Source organism: Phaenicophaeus curvirostris, chromosome 3 (assembly GCF_032191515.1).
Source record: "Phaenicophaeus curvirostris isolate KB17595 chromosome 3, BPBGC_Pcur_1.0, whole genome shotgun sequence".
NCBI classification, from domain to species: domain Eukaryota; kingdom Metazoa; phylum Chordata; class Aves; order Cuculiformes; family Cuculidae; genus Phaenicophaeus; species Phaenicophaeus curvirostris.
In genome coordinates, this window is record NC_091394.1 from 16,745,040 (window position 1) to 16,757,287 (window position 12,248).

Genomic DNA, 12,248 nt, shown 5'->3' on the forward strand with positions numbered 1-12,248 from the left:
AAACGTTCCAGATGACTGACTGATAGCTGAATATAGCTGCTATTTTAATATCTTAAAAAAAAATAAACAAGCAAACCAAACAAAATTAAATTAAAGTGAAAACTGGAATGTTCCAGCTGATGTTTCCATTGTGACAATACTATATATCAAAAGGAAAAATGTTTACTAGCTCTGTAAGACTGGTCAGTATTGAGGTACTTGGAAAAAGAAGCATTCCAGTTCAAAGGTTTCAAGCTGAGAAACACCTTCTCCTTAAAAACATTTTCTTTTGATAGTTAAAAAGAACATGAAGCACATCATTTAAAAGATTTGTGAGGGAATTTTTGTGTCAGTTACTGGAACGGCTTCTACAGAAGAGAATCCAAGATGTCAAACAGTGGGAAAAAAAAAAACAAAACAAAAAAAAACCCGTTCCCCACATAGAATTTCTTTCCTAGACTTGTTCAAGACAAAGAAATACCTCTGCATTATAGCAAAGAAAACACAAAATGGGGTGATTTTGTTAGCATCACCAGGGTGTGGGAAGTAGGGCATACTCTAGAAATGGCACTTGAGACAAAATCCAAGCATTTGCCCCAGCAAATGTGTCTGCATTAATCCCTGTGTCAAAGTTGGAAAAGAGCACAAAAAAGAGGTGATTGAACATTCAAGATATCGATTTGTATTCTACTCCTTAGCTTCCATTTTAGTTGTATTTTACATACCCAGAATATCTAAGATTTTGAAAACCAAACCTGTTCTTTGCTTCTAGAGACCGTTTTAATCAAGCTGCTGAAGTACCTGTCAGATTCTGCTTGAATGAGAAGCACAACACAACCTATTTACCAGTGGATGAAATATTCAAATTCTGCCATTTATAAACTTTCGATTCTTCACCTTTCATTGCACTGATAGCAGTAATTTCCATTTGATGGGTTAAACAAGGGATTGATTTAGTAGGGAGCTAAATAGCAACATAATGAAAAGTTCAAAGTCCAGAAATGTGATTTAGGAAGCACTCTTATCAATTAACATCTGTTATCACCATCATAGCATGGTAAATCAGTTATAGCACTCGATAGAAGAGGCAGCACTCAACAATAAGCCTGTAGCTGTTCCTTAAGGGATACGTTTTCATTTTTTTTAAACAAAGAGATGATTAACTGTCTTCTGTTTCACTGTTCATCTAGACATTAGCAGGAATATAATGCAAGTAACTTGGTGACAAGAAGCCCTAGCAGCAACAATCCTAACTCCATTTAGAGTCCAGCTCTTTGGTTACTACTGATAACTCAACAGAAGAGGAGATGTCTTTTCTTTCTTTTCTTAATGCTTTTGAATGTCAACCATAAAGACATAACTTTCTTTGCAGGATTCTATTTCTTCCCAGCAAGACTGGGAAACATCAGTCACTTGGTGAAAAGAAGCAGGGTAGTTATGTTCAAGAATTACAGAAGTCCAAAGCAGAGGTGGAGTAAAAGATTTCTGTAAAATTGTTAAAAATAAGTCACATTGACTAGTTAAACCTTAGCCTCAGAGCACCCTGAAGAACATTGGTAGCTACATCTGTGTATAAGCTTATAGCAGCATTTCATGGTAATTCTGTTCTCCCTAGCAGGCTTCTGTTTCAAGCTGTCCTGCACAAACATAATTACAACTCCTACAGCAAAAATCCAAAAGATTTCAGTGCACTGGACTTGTACATGAGTAGAATTATCCTATAGCGTACACCCATGAGAAGCATTACCGAGTCACAGCAACTATTTTGGTGAATTACACTTCACTTGCAGAACAAAATAAAGAATACAGGCCGTAGTTCAAAATGCTTAATTATGCACAACTGCTGATTCCTATGAGTCTTGATCATGTATTCATGACCTTTGCTGACCCTGTAAGTATCTGTGCTCTAAATCACAGTTTTCTCTTTCAGAATGTGTGTTGAATTACAGAATAAAAAACAAAATCACAGACCAGATGAAAATCAGAAATCAGTTAAATGTAATGTGAAAACAAATGGTCAGATCAACTTGAATTTTATAAGACAAGTTGCAGAAAGATAACTCACAGATCATGAGATGCAGCATAAGCTTCTGAAAAGTAGGAATCTGATATCTCATTCCATTGCTGGATCAGGGTATTTATCTCTGAGAAAAGTTTCCTGGCTTCCCTGTCATCTAGAAACTGAGACATTAAATCAGCTACATTTCTTTCAAGTTCCAAAAGGAGTTTCTGAGAGGGCCTGCTGCTGCTGAACCATTGCTCAAATACCTAGGAGATTGAAGGCAAAACAGAATGCACCTTGTTAAAGAGTTAAAAAAAAAAAACAAACAAAATCAAAACCACACACACACACCACAATTAACAATGATAGTAAAATGTCCCCCTAACAGTGTGCCTACATTCTAAAACAACTGGCCTCACAAAAGCTGCTTTTGAACACAGTTTGGACTGACCTGCAAGCTGGCAGTATAACATGCTACAAGGAGAATTACCATCCTGTGTTGTGCTGTCCTTGCCCAAAGATCCAGGAATGGTAAGAAGATGGCCTGAGACTGAACTCAACTAAAAGCAGACCTCCACAGTCAATAACTCAGGCCTGCTTTCCCATACAGGACTTCTGCCTATACTACCAACACACAGAAGGCAGCAACCTTAACATTTTTAGGGGTCCCAGGACCCAAAGAGATGGAAAAGCAGCCTGCAGGCTCCCATTGTGTAGCCCAAAATAAAACATACAAGGCCCGGCCAAACCAACTGACTGGTCTCCTTTCCTCCATCATTATGGTTTTTTTTCATTCCAAGTGGTTATACGAGATTTTTACTGTAAGAGACATCCTGTTCACCAAGGGTATTCCCACTGGCCAGCAGCTTACAGTACTTCAAGTTGTCATTGTAAGGATGTTGGCTCTTGCAAAGAGTTTTAAAATCATGGCTGAAATTATTACTGGATTTCCCTACAGCTACGATATGAATTAGTGTATTAGTTTGGGCACTACATTATTACTTCAAGTCACCATATACGAGTGAAATCTTTATCAAGAGAGAAATCAAAGGCTACATATTTGAGGAAATACAAGATAAGCTTGATACTGCAAACATCTCCAGAGCAGCTTGATACACAGTTGACATGATTTAATGGGGGAAAAAAGTCATATTTAAGTGGAAAAACAAACAGTAGCTTTAAAGCAGCTAGGTAAAAGTTTTCCTTAGGAAACATGTGAATGGTTTATCCTTTTGTCCATGCAAGTACCCATGCATCATCATAGAGACTGAATGCCAAGCTCCTCTACTGGAGCAGAATTTTAAGATGACGTACTGGAGATCTATTCTCATCCTCTTCAACACGCCTCAACCACTATTGCCAGAGATAGTGGAGGGAAATTAAAAACAAATTGTATAACATATCAATGTAGGCATGCAGTGTGCTTTCAGTTTTGCTCAAAATTCAGGCTCAGCTGGGACGGTAAATGGATCTTCCATCAGGCCTCAGCAGTGCAGTATATTTCACAATATTCCCTATTAGATTTCCAATCTGTGTTTGGGTTAACGAGAAAATCTGATTAAGTGGACACATGGTGATTGATAGATTACACTTCCACTGTAATGATTCTTTATAAGGATTACTTTGTTTTATTAGCATGATGAAAGAAGTTCATAACAGTAACATTTAATAGCTAATCCAGATCTTTTAACTGAGTTACTGCTGACAGCTTACATGCAAAAATTAGGAATTTAATCTATTAACTTATTAAAGTGTACCTGTGCATAGAGTCCGAGCTTGCTGACACCATGAACAAGATACAGTTTGGCTTCATGCCATCCAGAAATACAGTCATCTTCATTATTCTCTTTGTTTGCTTCATCTTCTGTCACACTGAACAGAGCAGAGCACACAAACTGCTCCAGTGTCTCTCCTGTGGGAATCTGGCAGGGATATGAGAAATTGATGAGCATCTCAAGAGAGCTGCTGAGTGTTCTCTCTGATGTCATCTTACTTATCTAGTGAGAAAAAGAATATCATATAGCCTACTCCAGTGAGAACAGACCCCATTTAGCCTGGCCCCATATTGCGCGTCACATACTTCAAAGCCCTCCACATGCAGAGTGATATATAAAGAACCAGCGACCCCAGTAGGGTTCTCATACACCAGGCAGGATGATGATACATGGATATGCAAGGGATTTTCACCCAGTACCTGTACTAGTTTTGCTACTTCTACAGTCACTTTCAGGCTGATGCTGAACTTACCTGACAACAATAAAATATACCTATATTAGAAATTTGCACTAGAATAACTGCATTGAAACAACTTCCCAACTATAAAAACTACTAATGTAAAAATCACTCAGTACAACGTTACATCTCAATCAATGATTACATGCAGCAGACTAGTTTTAAATTGAAGTCGGCAAGTTTCAGCAGTGTGGTCAACAGGCCAGATTTATTTCCTCATAGTCTGAATTCTACATTCTCTGTTGAAAGATTTATTATTCTGAATAATAAATTTTATTAAAGCATACAAAATAATTTAGCAGATTTTAATTCTCCCTGCTAATAGCTTTCTGGGATATTCCTAACTCCTTTCAATTGTGACCAGAAAACTTATTAAAAGTTTGGCAGATGTTTTGACACTTAACAAACTGGGGCATTACATGCAGAGCTGAAGTGCTCAGAACAGAGATTGTCCAGGCTTCCATACTGACTTTCATATTTTTGAGGGCCCTACCACAAGCACACGAAGTCAGGATATTAGTTTAATCTATATATAGCTAGCAAGTGAGTTGCCTGGGATTACATAGCCAACTATAGCAAATAGGCTGCAATTAAATTCAGTTCAGTTGATCAAACCAGCCATCACTGATATTTCAATTAAAAAGCCATTCAAAACTCAAGTATTTTTATAATTTACCCCTTTGTGTAAATCAGTACTTTTTATAATAATATCTTATGAAATACAACCTTAGACTGTACCTGGCACAGAGCAAACAGACTTCAGATAAATATCAGCTCTTCTATCAAAAATCTGTGCATTTCCATAGAAATTCAAAACAAGTTTCAGGTTTTCTGCAGTTCAAACCAGACCATCACAACACATCACTTTGGTCTAGATTAGAGTTTAGAAAGCCCTCTCTGAGAAAATATATTTTCTTCAAAATTTGACACATCATCCATATATTTTAATAACCCCACTGAGATAACTAACCAATCAAGTATATTAATATCAAGACTGCACAACTGAGAAGAAAGGAGTCTTGGGATACCTTGATTTTTGCACAGAAGAGACAGGCATTCTCTGTCCAGCAACCATATAAAAAATACTACCTGCCAAATTAACAGAGGCAGCTTCAACTCTAGGATCTCATTTTAAAAGCTTAGTAGACAAAATCCCAGAATCCCATAAGATTTTTGCATATTGAGTGGTGACTTCAGAGAAGCATAAATTCATTAGTGCACGCAACCAGACCTATCAGCATCTGCATGTGCCTCTGTAAGGCATAAAGAAATGCCTTCAGAGTAGAAATAAAAAACAAAGATGAAAGGGAGGTAGGGACACTGAAATTTTCAAGTAGTTTACCTTTGTTAATTGTGCTGTGTAACTTAGCAGCTTCTCAACATGAAGTTCATCAAAACCAAACTTAGATTGCAGTTCTGATCTCACAGCATGTGGATTCCACAAAGCATTCCCAAGAGAAAGATTATACTGAAAACCTGAAAGGAAAAAAAGAAAAACCCCAACCCTTCTGTTTACATCATTCCTGCTTTTTGTTCATGTTGTTTCTTGATGATTCATACCTGATGAGAGCCAAGTGTCATATTTCCAGGTTTTGCAAAGAAAAAATTACATGTGCACCTGAACACCAGTTTCACTAGAATAAAAGCCATGTACTGCATCAGTAATAGGTCAGTTAAACTGATCGTATTCCTACAACTGATACAATAATGGTCAAGATGCACAGTGATTGCCAGCAGACTCAGCAGGGTGCCATTCTGAACTGTGGGTCTAATTCTCTATGTGGTCATGCAAAAGTGTGTGCATGGGCTGGATATGAACCACTGCTGAAAGGGAGAATACTAGGAGAATATCTTAAGTTCTGCAAAATTAAAGCTCACCCTCTGTGCAAGGGCTCCAGCATCCTATCTTTGCACCACTTCTGTCTTGGTTTTAGCCGCTCAAGTGGGATTTAGGCCGTGTATAATTCTTAGTTTGACCTTCTTTGCAGAGCAGACAGCTGCACCTAGAATCTAATTGTGTGCCACCAGACAGTTTGCCAATGAAACTTGTTCCTGACCTTTTCTTTAGGAGTTGTCTTGGGACCAGCCTACCTTCTCCAGTTAAACTCATCTCCCATACTCAGTCAGCAGAAGTGGAAATGTAGCTCTTCAGCCAACACAAGAATTTACGGTACAAGAGAAATGAAGTTTAAAGTAAAAAAGCCACAGCACTTAACATATATGCCAAAAACATGGCTATTCTTCTATCAAATGGAAGGAATTGTTCTTTGCAGTGAGTTAGTCTCTATCCAAATTTGACCACTGAAAAATCTTTCTGAACATGATATATTAGACCAATGTGCTCTCTTTATCAAATAGTTGCCAGTGTCTGATGAAATTTAGTTATTAGTATTTAAAAAACAGACCAATAAAGAAGTGAATTAGCACTACAGCAATATAGTTCAATTCTTTGACATTTTATATTAGGAAATTAACAGAAGCTCAGACAGTTATTGCAATCGCATACTCCCAGCATGCTTACATACTTAAAAAAAAAATCCGAAGCAAATTCCTTACCATCTAAGCTCCTATCCTGTATTGATGCAGCAGTTAAATTCAGTGCCGTTTTCAACACTTCATAGAGATTTTCACCCAACGTCATCATAGCTAAATCCTTCAGTGATTCTAAGGTACTGAAATATGAAGTATAAAACAAAAATCAAGCACTCTACAGAACAACCAAAAGAGGTTGGTGAAAAAACATGGAGTTTAAACAATTAAATAATAAAATACTTTATTTTTGAAAAACTGAAGTTTTGTCATATCAGATTTTTTATGAAAAAACCCCATCTAAGTTAAGAATTTACGTATGTTGTTTGTCTTCCAAACTAACCATTACTCATGAGGAAGCCCAGATACCCTGGATATGGTGGAACACCTGCCTGCTGATGGGAAATAGTGAATGAATACCCTGTTCTGCTTTGCTTGTGTGTGCAGCTTTTGCTTTCCCTATTAAACTCTCTTTATCTCAATCCACTATTCAGTATTCTCACTTTTACTCTTCCAATTCTCTCCCACCTCCCACTAGAGGGAAGTGAGCAAGCAGCTTTAGGTGGCTTAGTTGCCAGCTGAGATTAGAAGATAACATAGGTAAAGCAAGAGTTGTACATGCAAGCAAAGTAAAACAAGGAATTTATTCACTGTTTCCCATCTACAAGCAGATGTCCAGCCACTTCTGGAGAGCAGGGTCTCAGTATACGTAACAGTTACGCGGGAAGACAAACACCATGACCGTGAACACCCTCCACTATTGTCCCCTTCTTGCTTTGCCCATACTATAGGCTCAGGGTAGAGAAATCACTGTCAAGATTATATTAACAGATTAATAACTTCAACCAGCACAGCACCCAATGCTTACTGCTATCTTTGCTTACCACTGCTGAAGAAGGAAACAATAACCATAAACTTATAATCAAGTCTCTGTCTTACTTCAGGAACACTCGGACTCCGAGAGTCTCCAAATATTTCAGAAAAGACTTTTGCTCTTGGGATACAAGCACTACAAGCATGGCTAACACAGCTTTGCGTGGCCAGAGAATAAGATGGAATAAAGTTACAAATTAATTGGGCATAAAGGGGAAAAATTAAAATAAAGCCACAACACAGTTGCAATCCACATATTGTAACTGAAAGAGATTTATTACCTAGTTTAAAGAATATATGTCATAGCTTTCATATATTTTATTATTAGGAAAAAGTGGGATGCTAACAGGTAACAAAATCAGCACAGTAATTCCCATTCCAAGTCCTCAGGCCTCTGCCTCCCCACAGGGTAAGGCTGGTGAAGTTTGTGGCCGGCCTTGCACAGGTAGCCAGGTTTGGTGGCCTCCTCTAGCCCTATAAATATGTTAATTGACTACAATGACAATTACCTCTTAACCTATTATAACCAACTACCTACTCTGGCAAATACATTTTTTACTTTCTCCTAATAATTCCCTTATTTTACTGAAAATTTCTCTAGATAATCATCTTACTCTATGCTCTTGATACCACGTCTTCCCCTGAACCAAGCTGTCCTTTACCTGAGGCAGAAAACTTTCATATTCAGATCTCTGTGGGATATTTTTCTTACTGCTTCTTTCCTTGCAAGAGAATGCACAAAGCTGTTTTGGCAGCAAGAGGCATGAGAAACAAAATGGAGTAATTCTCCCAATATTAACCAAGTGCTATATATATATTAAGCTGATGAACATCCAACCTACTATTTTCTTATATTCATATATAAATATTCTGTCTTTCAAAGAGTTCCAAAGTAACAATCAGTGCGATGGGCTGACTTCAACCATTGCAGAGATGAAGCTGCTTCTTGGAGACTCATAGTAAATCTCTGCTGAGCCAGACAGAGATGAAAAATACAGTTAGGAAGGAATCAGAATGATTGACATCTCCTATTACACCTCTATAAAAGCTGGATCTGGTAAACAGAAGAAAATTTCAGCCTTTTTATACCCATAAGGATGCTTATTTTATTAAATAGCCATCAAGAAGAACAAGAATTGCAGGCAAAATATTAAATCAGAGCACATTCAAGCATATAAAAGTACTTACTTTTGAATAACTTTCAGAAACTGTGCTACAGCAGCTAACCCATCTTCTGTGTAAAAGCTGTTCCATTCAAGGTGAGGGAGTAAATGCAGAAAATTCCACAAATACGGTTGCTTGTACAGGTTTTCTACTCTAGAAATCATTTCTTGTGCTTCATTCAAATCCATCTTTACGTGAAGAAAACATTTCAATGCAACATTTCCATTAACAGAAAAAATATCAGGTGCCTGTTTCTTCCTCCATCCTGCCCACTTGAATTTTAAAATATTTACAATGTTCTTTTTCAAGTGGAAACATAACTCTAGTTTTGATAATTCACCACATCATTTTGGTGGTATTTTGAACTTATGGCAGCTTTGTTTCAGCTGTTTTTCTGCTCTGGTGGAAAAGAGAGCTGGGAGAAAAGCTAAGCAATATTTCTTCTCAGAAGTGTAACTCTCTCCCAAAGAGAAGGATCATCTTGGAGATGTCAAACACGAGGAGCTCTTTATCCCTGCAGTGAATTTCTAAGCTTAGGGTACAAAAAACAGGGGACTGCCAGGGACGTTCCATCCCTGCATCATGGCTCTTTAGGGAGCGTGTGGGAATGTGAAATAATAACTGATAAGAATGTCTCTTTGAAGACGGACTGGGGTAAGACCAGGATCTAGCATACTTGTTTATTTTGTGGGCTTTGTTTCTCTAAAAGAACATTTTACTAGGGCTCTTTTGGATAATGGTAATATGGGCATGATTTATACAGAAAGAAGCTTGCATATACAAGTTCTGTTACTAAAAATGATAGGCTACTTACAACTAAATATTTTCTTAATTTTGATAAATACTTTCTTTCTAGTTCACATTCCATTCCAGAGCTAAAGTTTCATATTGGTACAGCGCCTTTCAATCAATTACCTCATGATCAATTTAAAATGTTACTATGAAAATACTATCTAAGTTAGAGTTATAGACTGGAAATCTAAGTTTCATGGAGTAGCAGCTACAATGAATCACATGAAGAAAATCCATTTAAAAATATTTTTAAAGTGAAACCAATGATCTGTGAAAGGTACAAAAATGACAGTAATGTAGATCCACTACTGTGCCCATTCAGCCTTCCTCTTTTTGTTGAGGCTGCAAGGGTGAAAGTCTAATGCATTAGGAATAGCACAAAAAAATCCAAATTTGTTTCAAATAAACTGCCATATCGATTCTGGAAGGAATTATGCTACATCTTGCAAATCTGTCTTCCTTCACCCCCACTTAAGTCTGGTTGCCATATTCACTGGATCACAAATCTGAATTCAAATAAATACCATCCAAGCAGGAGCCCTATATTTTCAATCTCACTGCAGGCCATTTTTTAAGTGTTGCATCTTTTTTGTTTGGTTAGTTTTGGTTTGTTATGGGTTTGGGTTTTGTTTTTTTTTTTGTTCCAGTAAGCTCTTCACAAGACATTTTGTAATATGATTTGCAAGACATCATTTTTTACTTCAGCAGCATACCAAATTATTAAAGATAGTTTACTAAAACTTGACAGGATACAAATTTCTAACCATTATAATAAGGTTGCTGTGAAATCCAGAACAATAATTTAAAAATAGACTGTAAAAATACTTACAGTAAGAAAATCGGTGATGTCATGGAGCCCTGTAAAATCAAATATTTTCTTTACAGAGGGGCATAAACTTCAGAAGAATCAATTTTATAAGCTATAGCATGTAGTACACAAAGGGCATTTCTACAAGAGAAAAGGAGTGTGAAACAACTAATACCCTAGAAAGCATAGTGATCCACTTTGTCTTCTGTGCTCTCCAATAGTTTTACTATTATCACAAAACCAATTTAAAATAAATTGTTGACCATTGACTTTTCAGTAAGGCTAACTCATCACGTCAATATTAGATTAAAGTACTAGCTCCCAGACAACCAGGCATGACAATTACTGTTTTGCCTGACTCTTTCTGCTTGAAAATTCAGCCAGAAAGGCAGGGTAGTCTTACATGCCCACTTGCTGCAGCAGCAAAGCTGTGCAATCTGGACTGGAACAGGGCAGGAGCACCAGAACTTGGTGTTTCCAGTCTCACTTATTTAGTGCAAGACTGACTTGTTTGCCTAAAGGTCACCAGGTGTGAGCAACTGAGATTTTCCATCCCTGTACTCTCTAGTACAACAGAAAAACCTGAGGAGAAAGATTTTGATCCTGATAAATTGCTTCTGAATGCATGCTAGACCAAGTAAACATGTACCAGATTATTAATCCTCGCCTTTCCCCTCCATGTATTTTGTGAACTATCAAGTAGTAAAATAAGAGCATAGTTTTAGAAAGCTAACTTTTATTTCTGATAGTTTTGAAGTTAAGTCAAGTTAAAGCCACAGTAATATAATCATAAAAATGGCTTTTTTTCAGGTCAGCTAAAATTTTAGTTTGTTCATTTCCTTTTTAAGATAGTATTCCTCTCTTTGATGGCTCTCATTACCTGACAGGCAAAGCAATGCATTATTAGAAAGACTGCATCTTACCTGAGAACTTTGAGTTTTCCTCCCACAGCTTTTCTAAAGACATGGTTTTCTCTGTGGTCTCAATAAATCCCTTTGCAAGATCTTCCATCTCTTTCATGAAGTCTAGATCAGGTCCCATGAAGATCTCTGGGCCACTTTGAATGCCTGAAGTCCTTTTTCACAGAAAGAAATATGACAAGGGAGGTAATTACAAACTGGAAGTAATAAGTATAAAAACGTGTATATACTCACAGCAGTATTCAGGGTGTTGAAGGTTTTTTTCATTTTAACTATTATACATTTACACTGCTTTTATTTATTTCAGTTCATTAGCATGCAAGTTGCACCACTGAGTCTCAAACCCTCAGGAAGGAGGGCAGCTCACCTACACCAGTAACCCAGTTCTGTCAGCAGCCAGAGACAGACACACCTACATATTTTTGTTTAACATCGACCCAACCCATGAGAAGTGGCTGTTGTTCAGAAAATCTATACATTTTGTATTTGGGATATGACAGCTTGTTTTTCCATATACATGCCACAACCTATAAATTACTATCCTGCTGTCATTACTATTTCTAGCTCGATTTTAGCTTACAGACAAACCCCTCCTGCATACTCTCTGTTATCTCTGTCGTACTACCATCTAGTGGCTATTTAATGGAACAACAATTTTCTAACCCTACCTTCAAGAACTCAGAAGCCAGTCTCATTTAAACATCCCAACACCAGAAAAAATAACTTAGACTCTCACAAGGCACCATAAACAATGTAATAACCATATTTAGATAGGAATAATCACCTTCTAGTAGGCAGTGGAAATCTGTTTTATCTTAGAGGAAGTTAAAATTATCTTACAGTAAAATCCTCTGTAGCCAAAATATTGCTATTTTTTCATTCAAAGTACAATTAACTATCACACAAACGCCACTACAAAAACATAATAGTCACAGTCTCTTCTTGTCAA

At 37.1% G+C, this 12,248-nt stretch overlaps 1 protein-coding gene across 1 annotated transcript in view; it reads right to left on the bottom strand.

Moving 5' to 3' along the window:
* The window catches only part of ABCA13 (ATP binding cassette subfamily A member 13), a 189,767-nt gene that overhangs the window by 156,826 nt on the left and 20,693 nt on the right, over positions 1–12,248 (bottom strand). The window contains exons 6-12 of the mRNA XM_069853450.1: positions 11,303–11,454; positions 10,401–10,429; positions 8,804–8,967; positions 6,770–6,885; positions 5,556–5,689; positions 3,739–3,903; positions 2,045–2,247 (exon numbers count right to left, since the gene is read on the bottom strand). Coding sequence (XP_069709551.1) covers positions 2,045–2,247; positions 3,739–3,903; positions 5,556–5,689; positions 6,770–6,885; positions 8,804–8,967; positions 10,401–10,429; positions 11,303–11,454 — 963 coding nt within the window. The remainder of the gene's footprint in view (positions 1–2,044; positions 2,248–3,738; positions 3,904–5,555; positions 5,690–6,769; positions 6,886–8,803; positions 8,968–10,400; positions 10,430–11,302; positions 11,455–12,248) is intronic.